Source organism: Chiloscyllium punctatum, chromosome 3 (assembly GCF_047496795.1).
Source record: "Chiloscyllium punctatum isolate Juve2018m chromosome 3, sChiPun1.3, whole genome shotgun sequence".
NCBI classification, from domain to species: Eukaryota; Metazoa; Chordata; class Chondrichthyes; order Orectolobiformes; family Hemiscylliidae; genus Chiloscyllium; species Chiloscyllium punctatum.
The window spans coordinates 14566691-14585826 of record NC_092741.1 but is presented as its reverse complement, the minus strand read 5'-3'; the positions used below and the strand labels follow the sequence as shown (position 1 = coordinate 14585826).

Genomic DNA, 19136 nt, shown 5'->3' with positions numbered 1-19136 from the left:
CATGGAAACAAACCCTTAGGTCCAACCCATCCATGCCGATCAGATATCCCAACCCAATCTAGTCCCACCAGCCAGCACCTAGCCCATATCTCTCCAAACCCTTCCTATTCATATACCTATCCAAATGCCTCTTAAATGTTGCAGTTGTACCAGCCTCCACCTCTTCCTCTGGCAGCTCATTCCATACACATACCACCCTCTTGTGTGAAAAAGTTGCCCCATAGGTCTATTTTATATTTTTCCCCTCTCACCCTAAACTTATGCCCTCTAGTTCTGGACATCCCCATCCGCAGGGAAAAGACTTTGTCTATTTATCCTATCCATGCCCCTCATAATTTTGTAAACCTCTATAAGGTCACCCCCTCAGCATCCAACGCAAGGGAAAACAGCCCCAGCCTGTTCAGCCTCTCCCTGTAGCTCAAATCCTACAACCCTGGCAACATCCTTGTAGATCTTTTCTGAACCCTTTCAAGTTTCACAACATCTTTTCGATAGGAAGGAGACCAGAATTGCACGCAATATTCCAACAGTAGCCTAACCAATATCCTGTACAGTCGCAACATGACCTCCCAACTCCTGTACCCAATACACTGACCAATAAAGAAAAGCATACCAAATACCTTATTCACTATCCTATCTACCTGCGACTCCACTTTCAAGGAGCTACGAACCTGCACTCCAAGGTCTCTTTGTTCAGCACTCCCTAGGACCTTACCATTAACAGTATAAGTCCTGTTTTGATTTGCTTTCCCAAAATGCAGCACCTCGATCTTTCTATGCCCTTCATAACTTTATACATCTCAATCATATACCCTCTCAATCTCCTTTGCTTGAACAAAAACAACATGTTTCATAACTGGTAAATCTCCACTGTACTATCTCCAGTGAAATCACATTCCTCCTATAATTTGGATTCCAGAAGCAGTACATGTTCACATTAAACAAGATCTGGATGCCAGGAAGTAGCTATCTGCAATATGAGACAATCTAATTACCATATGTTGACATTCAATGGCATTACCACCACTGAATCTCCCACTGTCAATATAGAGTTATAGAGTTATAGAGATGTACAGCATGGAAAGAGACCCTTCGGTCTAACTCGTCCATGCCGACCAGATATCCTAACCAAATCTAGTCCCACTTGCCAGGATAGCTGGCCAACATGGATCACAGGGGTTCTCCTGGCTGCACAGTTAATATACTTCAACTGCACACATTGTTTTAACTCTTCAACCAGTCAATACTCCAAATACTGTCAGATGATTTTAATTGGTCCATTCACTATCAAGATGAGATTGTGTGAACAGTGCAGGAGAGGGAGGACCTATTTGGAGAGACCTGTAAAGAATCAAGAGCTCAAAATAATGGTGTTCAGGATTCTTCATCATCATCAACTTCATCTACATAATACTGAGCCCCCTCATTCACTTGAACTTCCTGATAGTACTGGTACTCAGCTATCAGATCCAGCATGTCAGCCTCAGCCTCTGTAAATTCCACCTAATCCATGCCCTCACCGGTGTACCAATGCAAGAAGGTCTTCCTCCGGAACATAGCAGAAAACTGCTCACCAATGCGCTTGAACAGCTCCTGGATGGCCGTCGTGTTGCCAATGAAGGTGGCTGCCATTCTGAGGCCTCGGGGTGGGATGTCACAGACAGCTGTCTTGACATTGTTGGGGATCCACTCCACAAAATAAGGACTGTTTTTGTTCTGGATGTTCAACGCCTGTTCATTCACCTCATTCATGGACATGCGACCCCAGAAAACAGCAGCAACGGTCAGGTAGCGGCCGTGTCGAGGATCACAGGCTGCCATCATGTTCTTGGCATCAAACATTTGTTTGCTAAGCTCAGGTACTGTCAGGGTCCTTTACCATTGAACAGAAACTCAACTAGACTCACCATATAAATACAGTAGCTACAAAAGCAACAAGTAACCCACCTCCTGGTTCCCCAAAACCTGCCCATCATGTACAAGACACAAGTCTGGAGTGTGACAGAAAAATCCCTATTTATGGGGAGTGCAGCTCCAACAGCTTGACACCAACCATGGCAAAACAGTCAATGTCCGCACCATATCCACAAACATCCACAGCAATACATACTATCTACAAAATGCACCACAGAAATTCACCAAAGATCCTTAGAGAGCACGTTCCAAGTCCATGACCACTTCCAACTAAAAGGGCAAGGGCAGAAAATACATAAGAACACCACTATATGAAACTTTCTCTCTAAACCAGTTACCATTCTTGGAAATATATCACTGTTCCTTCAAGGTCACTGGGTCAAAATTTTGGAATGCTGTACCCAATGGCATTGTGAATCTATCTTCAGCACAGCACATGGAAGGCAGCTAATTACCATATTCTCAGGGACGAGGGACAGGTGATAAATGTGAGCCAGCCAATGACATTGATGACCCACAAGTGAATAAGCAGAAATACATGGAATATTCTAATTGTGGCTTGCTAAGTAAGTTCCAGCATAACCTCTCTCTGCTCTTAAACTCTGCATCTGTTATTAAAGAGAAATATACAACCTTAACACATATCAAAGTGTCCTGATCCCTTTAGAGTCAAAAACACAGGAACATTAACATCCCTCTGAAGGGTACTTCCCATGGTCTTATGGTTTATCATGTATTCTCTTGCCTTGTTTGTCCTGCCTGAAAGCATTAGCTCACATTTATCCAGTATGAATTCCATTTGCCACGACCAGCCCATTTGACCAGCCTGTCTGTATCCACTTATAATCCAACACTATCCCATTTACGCTTGACCACCATCAATTTTTGTATCTTCTGCAAATGGACTGATCAAGGAAAGGGAACAATAAGTATACTGTTTTGGTTGCTGATGGAGGGGACAGCCTGCCAGGGGAAAGCCATAGTTGTCAGGTCTCTGGCACTGAGCCTGACACTGTGGCTCAGAAGGGAAATGGGGAAAATAGAAAAGCGCTAGTTGTAGGGGACTCAACAGTTAGACGATTGACAGGAGATTTTGTGGACAGGAATAGGACTCCTGGAAGTATGTTGCCTCCCTGGTACCAGGTTCCGGGATGTCGTCGATTGGGTTTACAAGATTCTGAAGGGGGAGGGGAAGCAGCCAGAAATCATGGTACATACTGGCACCAATGATACATCCAGGAAAGGAATTGAGGACGTGAAAAGTGACTACAGAGAGTTAAGTTGGAAGCTGAAGAGCAGGACGATTAGAGTAGTGATCTCAGGTTTGCTACTGGTGCCATGAGATAGTGAGATGAGGAACAGTCAGCGAATGCAGCTTAACACGTGGCTGCGAGGCTGGTGCAGGAGGAAGGGCTTCAGATACCTAGACCATTGGGATACCTTCTGGGGAAGATGGGACCTGTACATGAAGGATGGTTGCACCTGAACTGGAGGGGCACAAATGTCCTGGATGGGAGATTTGCTCATGTGATTCAGAAGGGTTTAAACTAGTTTGGCAGGGGGTTGGGAATTAGAGCCACATGTCTGAGAGGGGGTCAGTTGCAGATGGGGCAGTGACAGGATATATTGAATTTATCAGGAAGGTTTCTCACGTAATGAAATAAAGCAATCAGTTTAAGCGTGTCTGCTTTAATGCAAGGAATGTCCGAAATAGGAGTGACGAACTTAGAGCATGGATCCGTACTTGGGGCTACAACATTGTGGCCATAATGGCAACGTGGGTTTCACAGGGGCAGGAATGGTTGCTTGATGTTCCAGGGTCTAGAGCATTTAAAAAGAACAGGAGGGGTGGAAAAAAAGAGGAGGGGATGTAGCACTGCTAATCAGAGACTGGATCACAGCTACAGAAACGAAGATTGTTGAGGAAGGTTTGTCTACTGAATCAGTATGGGTGGAAGTTAGGAACAGCAAGGGAACAGCCACCATATTTGGGGCTTTCTACAGACCACCTAATAGCAGTAGAGAGATTGAAGAACTCATAGGCGGGCAGATTCTAGAAAAATGCACAAGTAGCAGGGTTGTTGTTATGGGTGATTTCAACTTTCCCAATATCGACTGGAACCTCCTAAGTGCAGATGGTTTGGATGGAGCGGTTTTTGTCAGGTGTGTTCAGGAGGGTTTCCTTACTCAGTATGTAGACAGACCGACAAGGGGAGTGGCCATTTTGGATTTGGTGCTCAGCAACGAGCCAGGACAGGTGTCAGATCTCACGGTGGGAGAGCACTTTGGTGACAGTGATCACAACTGCCTCATATTTACCATAGCCTTAGAGCAGTTACCGAGGGAAGATATTTAATTGGGGAAAAGGAAATTATGACGCTATCAAACAGGAGTTGGATGTACAGACTGGGAGCAATTGTTCCACAGAAAGGGCACAGCAGACATGTGGAGACTATTTAAGGAGCAGTTGTTGCGAGTGATGCACGAATTTATTCCTCTGAGACAGGTATGATTAAGGAACCATGGATGATGAGAACAGAGGAATTTTTCGTCAAAAGGAAGTAGGCAGCTTACAGAAGGTGGAGGCAGCAAGAATGTAGCACAGCTTTAGAAGATTACAAGCTTGCTAGAAAGGAGCTCAGAAATGGACTGAGGAAAGCCAGGAGATGGCACAAAAAAGGCTTAGCAAGAAGGATTAGGGAGAACCCAAAATCATTTTACTCATACGTGAAGAATAAGAAAATGATCAGGGAGAAGGTAGGGCCGATCAGGAATAGCAGAAGGAACTTGTGCATGGAGTCTATGCAGGTAGGGGAAGCCCTAAATGAGTTTTTTGCTTCAGTTTTCACCAAGGAAAGGGAACTTGCTGTAAATGAAAACCATGAGGAGCTGGGATACAGATCAAGATTGATGAAGTTGATGTGTTGGAAAGTTTGGAAAATATTAAGATTGATAAGTCTCCAGGGCCAGACCAGATTTATCCTAGGCTGCTCTGGGAAGCGAGAAAGGAGGTTGCTAGGCTGCTGGCGAGGATATTTGCCTCCTCACTCTCCACAGGAGTCATACCGGAGGACCGGAAGGAGGCAAATGTTGTCCCTCTTTTCAAGAAGGGTAATAGGGAAATCCCTGGCAATTACAGACCAGTCAGTCTTCCGTCTGTGGTCAGCAAAGTTTTGGAAAGAATTCTGAGGGATAGCATTTATAACAATTTGTGATTAAAGGCAGTCAGCATTGCTTTGTGAGGGGCAGGTCATGCTTCATAAATCTTATTGAGTTCTTTCAGACAGGTCGACGAAGGTCAAGCAGTAGATGTGGTGTATATGGACTTCAGCAAAGCATTTGAGAAGGTTGCCCATGGTAGGCTCATTCATAAAGTCAGGAAGTATGGGTTACAGGGAGATTTGGCTATCTGGATTCAGATTTGGCTGGCTGACAGAAGGCAGAGAGTGGTTGGAGATGGAAAGTATTCTGCCTGGAGGTCAGTGTTGAGGCTCTGTTCTTGGGCCTCTGCTCTTTGTAGTTTTTATAAATGACTTGGACGGAGAGGTGGGTTAGTAAATTTGCAGATGACACAAAGGTTTGAGGTGTCATTGATAGTGCAGAGGAATACTGCAGGCTGCAGCGCAACATAGACATGATGCAGAGCTGGGCTGAGAAATGGCAGATGGAGTTCAACCTGGATAAATGCGAAGTGATGCATTTTGGAAGGTCGAAAGCAAATGCTGAATATAGGATTAAAGACAGGTTTCTTGGCAGTGTGGAGAAACAGAGGGATCTTGGTGTGCAAGTACATAGATCCCTCAAAGTTGCCACCCAAGTGGATAGGGTTGTTAAGAAAGCATATGGTGTTTTGACTTTCATTAACAGGGGGATCGAGTTTAAGAGCCGCGAGGTTTTGCTACAGCTCTACAAGTCCCTGGTGAGACCACACTTGGAATATTGAGTCCAGTTCTGGTTGCCCTACAATAGGAAAGATACAAAGGCTTTGGAGAGGGTGCAAGGAAGTTTTACCAGGATCCTGCCTGGACTGGAGGGTTTGCCTTAAGAAAGGTTGAATAAGCTCGGACTTTTCTCTCTGGAGAGAAGGAGGATGAGAGGAGACCTGATCGAGGTATACAAGATAATGAGTGGAATAGATTGAGTCAACAGCCAGAGACTTTTCCCCAGGGCAGGTTTGACTGGTACGAGGAGTCATAGTTTGAAGATATTAGGAAGAAGGTATAAAGGAGACGTCAGAGGTAGGTTCTATACGCAGAGAGTAGTGAATGCATGGGAGTGTTGCCAATTGTGGTGGTAGAAGCAGAGTCATTGGCGTCATTTAAGCGACTGCTGGACATGGTGGACATTTGAAGAGGTAACAAGTAGGTTAGACCAGGGGAACCCAGTGGATGTGGTCTATCTGGACTTTCAAAAGGCCTTTGATAAGGTGCCACACGGGAGACTGCTGAGCAAGGTGAGGGCCCATGGTGTTCGAGGTGAGCTGCTGGGATGGATTGAGGATTGGCTATCTAACAGAAGGCAGAGAGTTGGGATAAAAGGTTCTTTTTCAGAATGGCAGCCGGTGACGAGCGGTGTCCCGCAGGGTTCGGTGCTGGGGCCACAGCTGTTCGCATTATATATTAATGATTTGGATGAGGGAACCGGGGGCATTCTAGCGAAGTTTGCCGATGATACAAAGTTAGGTAGACAGGCAGGTAGTACTGAGGAAGTGGGGAGGCTACAGAAGGATCTGGACAGGTTGGGAGAGTGGTCCAGGAAATGGCTGATGGAATTTAACGTGAGCAAGTGCGAGGTCTTGCACTTTGGCAAAAAGAATATAGGAATGGACTACTTTCTAAATGGTGAGAAACTTAATAAAGCCAAAGCACAAAGGGATCTGGGAGTGCTAGTCGAGGATTCTCTAAAGGTAAACATGCAGGTTGAGTCTGTGATTAAGAAAGCGAATGCAATGTTGTCTCTTATCTCAAGAGGGTTGGAATATAAAAGCAGAGATGTACTACTAAGACTTTATAAAGCTCTGGTTAGGCCCCATTTGGAGTACTGTGTCCAGTTTTGGTCCCCACACCTCAGGAAGGACATACTGGCACTGGAACGTGTCCAGCGGAGATTCACACGGATGATCCCTGGAATGACAGGTCTAGCATATGAGGAACGGCTGAGGATACTGGGGTTGTATTCGTTGGAGTTTAGAAGATTAAGGGGAGATCTAATAGAGACGTACAAAATAATACATGGCTTTGAAAAGGTGGATGCTAGAAAATTGTTTCTGTTAGGCGAGGAGACTAGGACCCGTGGACACAGCCTTAGAATTAGAGGGGGTCATTTCAGAACGGAAATGCGGAGACATTTCTTCAGCCAGAGAGTGGTGGGCCTGTGGAATTCATTGCCACGGAGTGCAGTGGAAGCCGGGACGCTAAATGTCTTCAAGGCCGAGATTGATAGGTTCTTGTTGTCTAGAGGAATTAAGGGCTACGGGGAGAACGCTGGCAAGTGGAGCTGAAATGCGCATCAGCCATGATTGAATGGCGGAGTGGACTCGATGGGCCGAATGGCCTTACTTCCACTCCTATGTCTTATGGTCTTATGGTCTTATGCACATGGATAGCAGTGAGTTGAGGGGTTTGTTGGTTAAGTTACTATATTTCACTTTAGGATTAAACCTCGGCACAACATAGTGGGCCAAAGGGCCTGTTCTGTGCTGTATTTTTCTATGTTCGAACCCTCCCATATTCAAGTCTAAATCATTCACATATAAACCACAAACAGCAAAGACACCAACATGAACCCTATGGGACTCCCCTGAACATAGACGTACAGTTGGAAAAACACGCAGAAAGACATTACTCTGCTTCCTGCTTTTCAGCCAACTGTGGATTCAGTTTGCCAAATTTCATTGGACCTCATGGGTTCTTAGCCTGCTGGACCATCTCAAGAGCCTTGAAGTCCAAGTAAGTACATCAATACAATGCCCTCGTCCACACAACTAGTCACCACTTTGAAAAATTCAATCATGTGGTCAGGCATGATCTCCACTTAATAAAATCATGCTGACAGGTATGAAGTCACAGAGTTATAGTGATGTACATCATGGAAACAGACCCTTCGGCCCAACTTGTCCATGCCGACCAGATATCCTAATCTAACCTCGTCCCATTTTCCAATGTTACAACACGACAATGAAATCCTCTGCTAATCAAACCAAACATCCACAGAAGCTCACCTTGCCTCGTAATCTGTTAAAGTATGAATGACAGAGAACTCCCAACTTCCATTACTTAAAAAGAAAACAAAATCAATTTATTCTTTAATGCCAGAAGTATACATTAAACAACAACTATTTAAACCCGAAGCCTCCTTTCTGTTGAAGGATTTTTATCCGCCTCCAACTCTATAACAATATAACGTTCCAATAACCACCAGTATTAAAATTACATCAGCTTAATTTTCAAACCAGACAACAGCAGGTGTTTCCAGTGTCCTCCTTCCTCTGGCTGTAAATTGCCTTGAGTCGTCTTCAATCTTTTGCTGAAAAGAAGTTTCATCTGAAAAAAGTACTTTTGACAGATAGTGGTTTGCTCGCAGTTACTCTGACGATGGCATTGGTCGCACTCCCTGGTTAACTCTCAAAATGCCTGCTTCTTTATACCCCAAATATTGGATCTTCTCATTGGTTCAATGTTGTCAAAAACAATATTCAAACTTGATTCGGTTTCAGTATCCTGAGGCATAAATTAAACTGAATGGTTGGATTCAAATGGTGGTCAAAATAACTGAGGTATCTAGTTTACAGCCAAATGTTACATATTTACAATTTTCCAGTACATTCTGAGACTGTTAATCACTCACATGACAGATGCTCACAAACTCTCAGTGCAAAACAGCTTTCACTCTCTCGTAAAGGTACAGTACACACCTTCAACTTCATAACACCAGTACTTGGTCCATATCTGTCTAAACCCTTCCTATTCAAGAACCTATGCAGATACCATTTAAATGTTGTAGTTGTACTTGCCTCCATCACTTCATCCGGCAGCTGATTCCATACACGCAGTACCCTTTGCATGAAAAGGCTGCCCCTCTAGTCCCTTTTAAAGTTTTCCCCTCTCACCTTAAACCTATGCCCTCTAGTTCTGGACCCCCACCCCAGGGGAAGGTCCTTGTTTATTTACTCAATCCACGCCCCTCATGATTTTTATAAACCTCTATAAACGTCACCCCTCAGCCTCGGACGCTTCACGGAAACAGGCCCAGCCTATTCAGTCTCTCCCTGTAGCTCAAACCTTCCAACTCCGGCAACATCCTTTTAAATCTTTTCTGAGCACTTTCAAGTTTGACAACATCCTTGGAGACCAGAATTTCACACAATATGTCAATGTGGCCTAATCAATATCCTGTACAACTGCAACATGACCTCCCAACTCCTTTAATCGGTGCTCTGACCAATAAAGGAAAGCATTGCAAACGCTTCTTCACTACCCTATCTACTTGGGCAACTCCACTTTCAAGGAACTATGAACCTGCACTCCAAGGCGACTTTGTTCAGCTACACTCCCAATTATCTAAATTAAGCTCCATCTGCTACTCCTCAACCCATTGGCCCATCTGATCAAGATTCTGTTCTACTTTAAGGTAACCTTCTTAGCTCTCCACTACACCTCCAATTTTGGTGTCATCTGCAAACTTACTACCTATAACTCCTATGTTCACATCCAAATCATTTATATAAATGATGAAAGGCAGTGGACCTAGCACTAATCCTTCTGGCACACAACTGGCCATAGGCCTCCAGGCAATCTTTCATCACCACCCTCTGTTTTCTACCTTTGAAACAGTTCTGTATCCAAATGGCGAGTTCACCCTATGTTCCATGTGATCTAATCTTGTAAAACAATCTACCATGAGGAACCTTTTCGAACGTATCATTGAACTCCATACAGATCATGTCCACTGCTCTATCCTTATCAATCCTCTTCGTTACTTCTTCAAAGACCTCAATCAAATTAGTGAGAAATTATTTCCCATGGACAAAACTATGTTGACTATCCCTAATCAGTCCTTGCCATTCCAAATACAAGCAAATCCCATCCGTCAAGATTCCTTCCAATAACTTGCCCACCACCGATGTCAGGCTCACTGGTCAATAGCTCCCTGGCTTTTCCTTAGCACCTTACTTAAACACTGGCACTATGTTAGCCAACTTCCAGTCTTCCGGCACCTTACCGTTGACTATCAATGATACAAATATCTCAGCAAGGGGCTCAGCAGTGTTCAAGGATGCTGCAAAGGTATCTGTTATGTGCTCTCTCGCTTCCCTCAATAACCTGGGATAGATCCTACCCCAACATGGGGACTTGTCCACATTAGTGCCTTTTAGAATACCCAACACCTTCTCCCTAATTATGCTGTCTTGAACTAGAGTAATCAAACATCCATCCTTAACCTCAACATCCATTGTGTCCCTCTACTCAGTGAATACCGATGCAAAGTACTTGTTAAGCATCTCATCTATTTTCTCTGACTCCATACATATCTTTCCTCTTATGTCACTGAGTGGGCAAACCCTTTCTCTACAAGACTTACCATTTTCCAGCCGTCCCTTCTTGATTAATTACTGCCTCTCCAGATTCAGATTAATTACATCCCTGAGAATTGCTTCCAATAATTTCTCCACCACTGAGGTTAGATTCACTGGCCTGTAATTTCCTGATTATCCCTTGCTCCCTTCTTTGGTAATGGCACCACGTTGAGTGTCGTCCTGTCCTCTGCAACCTCTCTGTGGCCAGAGAAAAAATGCAAACTTTTGCAATGCTATTTTCCCCCTTTGCCACCCTCAGCAACCTAGCATACAGGTGGCATGGTAGCTCAATGGCTAGCACTGTTGCCTCATAGTGCCAGGGTCCTTGGTTTGATTCTAGCCTTGGGCAACTGTGGTGGAGTTTGCATATTCTCCCTGTGTCTGCGTTGGTTTTCTCCAGATACTCCAGTTTCCTTTCTCTATCCAAAGGTGTGCAGGTTAAATGGAATGGTCATGCTAAATTGCCCATGGTGTCCAGGGGTGTACAGGCTAAGTGGATTAGCCATGAGAAATGCTGGATTATGGGGTGGGTCTGGATGGAATGCTCTTCCAAGGGTTGAGATGGACTCAGTGGTCAAATGGCTTGCTCCCACACTAAAGAGATTCTATGAAACATGTCATCCAGCTCAGCTACTTTTAAAATTGCCAGACGACTCAGAATTTCCTTGAAGAATCAATGAATAGCATTGTATTATCCTTGAACTGCAGTAATGTATGATGTCTAAAAGTGCTGACTGTGTCGTAGCAGACTGGGTGCAATCATTGGGGATCATTGACTATTTGATTTCATTTCACGAGATCTGTTCTCATGAATGGTTAATTTACTGAGATCAGTACCAACTGATAGTGCTGACATTGCTGAATGATTGGTACCTACCTGATAGAAAATTCTAAGAAGCTTGGCTCCTGAACTTGCGCTTACCTATTATAGTGCAACTGTGCCACTGCATGTAATCGATGATCCATTATATGCTGTGAGACGGTGCCATAGATGCCGACTGTTGGAGTGCATGTCTTTTACAGTGCACAGTGGTACCATGTTAGCTCTAGGTCCTGTATCCAAATTTGGCTCTCAGTATATATTAACATTTCTGGGTGTCATACTCGCTATAAAGCCCTCCAATTACCTTATACGGTTGACATAGTGTATGAGGTTAACAAATTTGAAAAGATTGGATATCTTCCAAAGTTAACTTTTCACTTTGTTAGCTGCGCACTTTATTGATATGTCTGCATTTGTTCACACTTTTTATACTTCCTTGGAACCAGAATTGTGTTATTGTCCCCTCTTGTCGGTCACTCAGCCATGACACAGGGTCTTGTTTTGCTTTTGAAGCCAGATTTTCGGCACTTGAGCACCCAATGTCAGTTGGTACCTTGCTGGTTTAGCGTACTTTGCTGACCAAAGCAATCCTGTTATCTACAATTAATGCATGAAATTGCTATTGGCCTGCCACTATGGCTTCATACTGGCATTCATGGTCAATGCTATGGTCCTTTTCTTTTTCTGATGATCTTTCCTGAAGATTTTAATAGATTTAGAGGTTCTTACCAAGTTGAATAACCTCTTCGCAGGTTTTTTTTCAGATAAATCATACTTGGGATTGAGGTGCATAAGGAGGAGGGTTTAGCAATTCTGGAAAGTGTAAAAATAGGTAAGTCTCCTGGGCCTGATGGGATTTATCCTAACCTTCTCTGGAGAGCCAGGGAGGAGACTGCTGAGCCTTTGACTTTGATCTTTATGTCATTCGTCATTGTCTACAGGAATAGTGCCAGAAGATTGGAGGATAGCAAATGTTGTTCCTTTGTTCAAGAAGAGGAGTAGAGACAACCCTGGAAATTATAGGCCTGTGAGCCTTACTTTGGTGGGTAAAGTGTTGGAAAGGGCTATAAGAGATAGTATTTATAATCGTCTAGAAAATAATAAGTTGATTAAGGATAATTAACATGGTTTTGTGAAGGGTAGATTTGTCTAACAAACCTTATTGAGCTCTTTGAGAAGGTGACAAAATAGGTGGATGAGGGTAAACCGGTTGATGTGATGTATATGGATTTCAGTAAGGTGTTTGATAAGGTTTCCCATGGTAGGCTATTGCACAAAATACAGAGGCATGGGATTGAGAGTGATTCAGCGGTTTGGATCAGAAATTGGTTAGCTGAAAGACAGAGGGTGGTAATTGATAGGAAATGTTCATTCTGGAGTTCAGAACTAGTGGTGGACTGCAAGGATCTGGTTTGGGGCCACTGCTGTTTGTCATTTAATAAATGATCTGGATGGGGGCATAGAAGGATGCATTGGTAAATTTGCAGATGACACTAAAGTTGGTGGAGTTGTGGACAGTGCAGAAGGATGTCACAGGTTACAGAGGGACAGAGATAAACTGCAGAGCTGGGCTGAGATGTGGCAAATGGAGTTTAATGTGGAAAAGTGTGAGGTGATTCACTTTGGAAGGAACAACAGGAATAAAGAGTACTGGGCTAATGGTAGGATTCTTGGTAGTGTGGATGAGCAGAGACATCTTGGTGTCCATGGGATTGAGTTTTGAAGTCGTGAGGTCATATTGCAGCTATACAAAACTCTGGTGCGGCCGCACTTGGAGCATTGCATACAGTTCTGGTTACCACACTGTAGGCTTCAAAACTCAATCCCTCTAGCAATAAAAGCTGACATACTGTATGCCCTCTTAACAGCCCTATCAACCTGGATGAAAACATTCATGGATCTATGCCCATGGACACCAAGATGTTTCTGCTCATCCACACTACCAAGAATCCTACCATTAGCCCAGTACTCTTTATTCCTGTTGTTCCTCCCAAAGTGAATCACCTCACTCTTTTCCACATCAAACTCCATTTGCCACATCTCAGCCCAGCTCTGCAGTTTATCTCTGTCCCTCTGTAAGCTGTGACATCCTTCTGCACTGTCCACAACTCTACCAACTTTAGTGTCATCTGCAAATTTACCAATGCATCCTTCTATGCCCCCATCCAGATCACTTATAAAATGACAAACAGCATTGGAAAGGGTGCAGAGGAAATTTAGCAGGACATTGCCTGGTATAGAGGGAAGGTCTTATGAGAAAAGGCTGAAGGACCTGAGACTGTTTTCGTTAGAGAGAAGAAGAAGGTTAAGAGGCGATTTAATAGAGGCATACAAGATGATCAAAGGATTAGATATGGTGGACAGTGAAAGCCTTTTCCCTCGGATAGTGATGGCTAGCATGACGGGTCATAGCTTTAAATTGAGGTGATGATAGATATGGGACAGATGTCAGAGGTAGGTTCTTTACTCAGAGTAGTAAGGGTGTGGAATGCCTGCCTGCAACAGTCGTGGACTTGCCAACATTAAGGGTTTTTAAATGTTCAAGGTTCAATGTATGAGACCTCCTAATACTTTTGAACATAGAACAGAGATCAATACAGCACAGTACATGCCCTTCGGCACCCAATGTTGCGCCGATGTGTGAAAACAATTCCTTCACATTAGATTAGATTAGATTACTTACAGTATGGAAACAGGCCCTTCGGCCCAACAAGTCCACACCGCCCCGCCGAAGCAAAACCCACCCATACCCCTACATTTACCCCTGCACCTAACACTACGGGCAATTTAGCATGGCCAATTCACCTGACCTGCACATCTTTGGACTATGGGAGGAAACCGGAGCACCCGGAGGAAACCCATGCAGACACAGGGAGAATGTGCAAACTCCACACAGTAAGTCGCCTGAGGCGGGAATTGAACCCAGGTCTCTGGCGCTGTGAGGCAGCAGTGCTAACCACTGTGCCACCATGCCGCCCCCGCACATCCGCTGCATCTGCTCCCAGGAGGACCAATTCCACTACTGAACAGCCCAAATGGCCTTCTTCTTCAAAGACCGCAATTTCCCCTCCAACGTGGTCGACAATGCTCTCCACCGCATCTCCTCCACTTCCCGCACCTCCGCCCTTGAACTCTGCCCCTCCAATCGCCACCAGGACAGAACCCTACTGGTCCTCACCTTCCACCCCACTAACCTCCGGATACATTGTATCATCCTCCGTCATTTCCGCCAATTCCAAACAGATCCCACCACCAGGGATAGATTTCCCTCTCCACCCCTATCAGCGTTCCGGAGAGACTACTCCCTCCGTGACTCCGTCTCGTCCACACTCCCCACCAACCCAACCTCCACTCCTGGCACCTTCCCCTGCAACCGCAAGAAGTGCAAAATTTGTGCCCACACTTCCCCCCTCAGCTCCCTCCAAGGCCCCAATGGATCCTTCCATATCAGTCGCAAATTCACCTGCACCTCCACATACATCATTTACTGCATCCGCTGCACCAGATGTGGTCTCCTCTACATTGGGGAGACAGGCCGCCTACTTGCAGAATGTTTCAGGGAACACCTCTGGGACACCCGCACAAACCAACCCAACAGCTCCGTGGCAGAACACTTTAACTCCCCCTCACACTCCGCCAAGGACATGCAGGTCCTTGGCTTCCTCCATCGCCAGACCCTGGCCACACGACGCCTGGAGGAAGAGCGCCTCATCTTCCGCCTAGGAACTCTCCAACCACACTGGATGAATGTAGATTTCTCCAGCTTCATTTCCCCTCCCCCCACCTTGTCTCAGTTCCAACCCCCAGATTCAGCACCGCACTCTTGACCTGCAATCTTCTTCCCGACCTCTCCACTCCCACCCCCTCTCCAGCCTATCACCCTCACCCTCACCTCCTTCCACCTATCGTATTCACAGCACCCCTCCCCCAAATTCCGCCCCCCCCCCCCAACTTTTATCTCAGCCCACTTGGCACACCAGCCTCATTCCTGAAGAAGGGCTTATGCCTGAAACATCGATTTTCCTGCTCCTCAGATGCTGACTGACCTGCTGTGCTTTTCCAGCACCACACTTTTCAACTCTGGTCTCCAGCATCTGCAGTCCTCACTTTTTCCCACATGGATGATAATGGATTGGGGAAAATTAGGTGAGCTTTAGATTGATTTCACACTGGACATTGTAATGGTCTCTGTTCTATGTTCAAAAGTATTAGGAGGTCTCATACATTGAACCTTGAATATTTAAAAACACTCAAACATTTTTAAAAATGCATCATTCATTGAAAGTTGACAACCCAACTGATGATTCATAGAGTCATAGAGTTCTACAGCACAGAAACAGGCCCTTTGGCTCAAACTTGTCCATGCTGACCAAAATGTCTATCACACTAACCCCATTTTCTCACAGTTGGCTCATATCCTTCTAATCCTTTCCAATCCATGTGTATGCCCAAATGTCTTTTAAATGTTGTCAACCGTACCTGCTGGCAGCTTATTCCAAATGTGTACTACCCTCTGTGTAAAAAAGTAACCTCTCAGGTTTCCCCTCTAACCCTAAACTGGTGCCCTCTCATCCTAGATACCCCAACCCTGGTAAAAAGAATGAGTGTGTTCACCTTATCAATGCCTCGCATGATCTTATAGACATCGATAAGGTCCCCCCTCAGTCTCCTATGCTCAAAAGAAAAAAGTCCTAGCTTGTCCAAAATCTCCCTAGAACTCAGCGCATTCAGTCCAGGCAGTATCCTTGTAAATTTCTTCTGCACTCCTTCCCATAACAAGGTCTCCAAAACGGAACACAATACTCCAAGTGTGGCCTCACCAACATCCTGCATAACTGCAACAGAACTTCCCAATGTCTATGCTCAATGCCTTGACTGATGAAGACCAGTGTGCAAAATCCTTCTTCACTGCCCTGTCTACCTGTGACTCCATTTTCAGAGGACTGTGAACCTGAACTCCAAGGTACCTCTGTTCTTCTACACACCTTAAGCACCTACCATTTGAAGAGAAATTCTTTCAATCATATGGCTCACTATTTATTTTCGCATCATCCAAAAGCACTTTAGAAGCAGTGTTTTTCTTGTAAAATTACAGTGAAATAATTCTAGAATGCAATTAACCTGCAGTCAAGCCCTGGAGTTTCATATCACAGTATGGGACCAAACTACTTTTGGCAGGTAAGAAAATGATGGACATTAGAAGCATGCAGGATTATGAAAACTATATATAATGGGACTGGAAAAATGGTTCAGATAGTTCTGGAAAGCTCAGGGTATGTGTTGGTGAATGGGAGGGTCAGGGAGGTGAGGGTGTGACAAGAGATAGTGATGTGACAATTAACAAGCTTCCAACATTTCAACAACTGAACTGATTGTCATAGAATTGTAGATCAAGGAAAAAGATTCAACTCGTCCATGCCAACTAGACATCCTAAATTAATTTAGTCCCTTTCCCAGCCCTTGGCTCAAATCCCTTTAAACCCTTCCTATTTATATACCCATCCAGATGCCTTTTAAATCTTGTAATTATACTAGATTCCACTACTTCCACTGGCAGCTCATTCCATACATGCACCATCCTCTATGTGAAAAAGTTTCCCCTTAGGTCCATTTTTATATCTTTCTTCTCTCATCTTAAAACTATGCCCTCTTGCTTTGGACTCCTCTCCCCTAGGAAAAAGACCTTGGCAATTCACCCTATCCATGCCCCTCATGAGTTTATAAATCTCTATAAGATCACCCCTCAGCCTCTGATGCTCCAGGGAAAATAGCACCAGCCTATTCAGCCTCTCTAAAGCTCACACTCTCTATCCCAGCAACATCCTTGCAAATCTTTTCTGCACCCTTGCAAGTTTAATGTAATCTTTTCCTATAGAAAGACCAGAATTGAAGGCAATATTCCAGAAGTGGCCTAATCAATGTTCAGTATAGACGTTCAGCAAAACAGAGTCAGATATCCTCTTGTGATGGTGCTGTCCCTTTAACAAGGTTATGTTGCTGTTTGTTGTTTTGAAGAGGGGTTGCAAAGTCGGTGGTGCTGAAATGGTTAAGTCAACAATCAGAGGACGCCTTTAGGTTATTTTTTTGGATCAGTTGTACAATGAGAGGAGAGAGGCCAGTTTCCCCAGTTCAGATTTTTTTCCAGTTTGGTTTTGTTTTATCAAACAAACATTCAAAAACTGCTGGGAACCTAGAGAAGCAGCAACAGTGAAAAGAGGTTCCATGCTTCAACAGAGGTCTTGCCTGAACTTTCTCTCTGAAATCTCTCCTTTAAGAACCTGTGTTTGAATTTACCTTTTGCCAAGGAGTGTGTTAATGGGATGTTGCAGGAATTAGAACAGCTCCTTCGTTAAGTTGCGACAAAGTCGTTTAGACTATCAAACAAGTTGTTATTCTAAATTCTGGTTTCTTTTGTTTGTGTTTCATCTGTAGTGCTTAAATAAATTGTTGTTTTGGAAGCCTAGTGGTTTGAACAGCTGCATCATTCTTGGAATATCCATTTTACAACTGCCTAAAAAAAAGTAAAAAGTTAAGAGTCTGGGCTACCTTCTTAAAATGGTTTGAGGGGGTCTGGCCTCATCCATAACAGTGCGCCTTCATCTCGGGCATGGCTTGGGGTTGATATTAGATAATCAGATCATCCTTGACACTTCATGATGAAAATAGGATGATGTGTAACGCTTTTTCAGAAATACAATTCCATATTCAGCAAATGCCAAATTTCTGATCCCCAACTGTACAGTGAAATTGCAGTCCAATGTGAATGTTTAAGCGGGTAGACAAAATTAATCCCATTCTCTTGGCAATCATATTGTGAGGCACTGCAACTTGACACAAGAAACTGCAATGCACATGTATTTTTGGGGGAAAGTTGCTTTCATCCCCTTCCAATCATAATCTGAAATGGAAACTGACAGAAGACATGATCACCTGATGTAATAACTGAACCTATTTGTGGGAAGAATGCTAAAACAAACTCCTCAACGAAGTACATTGACCTCAATGCCAAAAGCTGAAAGAACATTTACCAACTCGTATTAACATTTTCATAAAATGATAATAATGATGAGATGTCACTTCATACCTCATGTATATTTCTTGCCGTGATAGGAGTGTCATTTTTGTACCGCACAAAGAACGAGCACAGACCATTTAAACGAACATCAGATAAATTGCCCAGGAACAATCTCATCATTTTGGTCCCTTTAAAAACTCCAGTGATAATTCGGCCACTGTCTATAACAACAAAAATAATCAATTTGTCAAAATACTACTCAGCTATCCTTCTAAAACATAGGCAAAATCAGTGTCGGCGTGTTTTATAATATCCATTCTTCAATTGAGTGAACATTCTTTTAACAAGGTTGAGGAGTAAAATAATTACTTCCTAGACAAGTGAAGCAAAACAGAAGATGTAACTTTTAATGCAACTTCCAAGTTCAGGCTGAATGTGCACTATTACCTGACACTATAACACCCCCACTCCGAACTTTGTGTCTAATTTAAGTAGAACTCAAGTTCAACTTCATGATCTTGACCCACTTAAAGTCTATTGTAGAGAACCCTCAGTGCAAAACATAAAACAAAACATATATCTGTAAGGTGAAAGAGCAAATGTCAATCCATCGTAGCCAATTATAGAACATAGAACAGTACAGCACAGAAATTAGCCCTTTGACTCACGATGTTGTGCCAAACATGATGTCAAATTAAAATAATCCCTTCTGCCTGCCTTTGGTCCATATCCCTCCAATCATAGCATTTAGAAGTCTCTTAAACAGCCCTACTGTATCTGTAACCACCACCACCCCTGGCAGCGCATTC

The 19136-nt window shown here is 43.9% G+C and overlaps 2 protein-coding genes across 2 annotated transcripts in view; both read right to left on the bottom strand.

Annotated features, from left to right (window-relative positions):
• LOC140453953 (dynein axonemal heavy chain 8-like) overlaps nucleotides 1-19136 on the bottom strand; it is a 1210036-nt gene that overhangs the window by 1140046 nt on the left and 50854 nt on the right. Inside the window, exon 6 of the mRNA XM_072548830.1 lies at nucleotides 18397-18548. Within this exon, the coding sequence (XP_072404931.1) occupies nucleotides 18397-18548 (152 nt within the window). The remainder of the gene's footprint in view (nucleotides 1-18396; nucleotides 18549-19136) is intronic.
• On the bottom strand, nucleotides 1237-11455 carry LOC140453639 (tubulin beta chain-like). Its single transcript, XM_072548506.1, is given in 2 exon segments — nucleotides 1237-1873; nucleotides 11412-11455. Coding segments are annotated over 2 exon segments (543 nt in total). The 3' UTR covers nucleotides 1237-1374.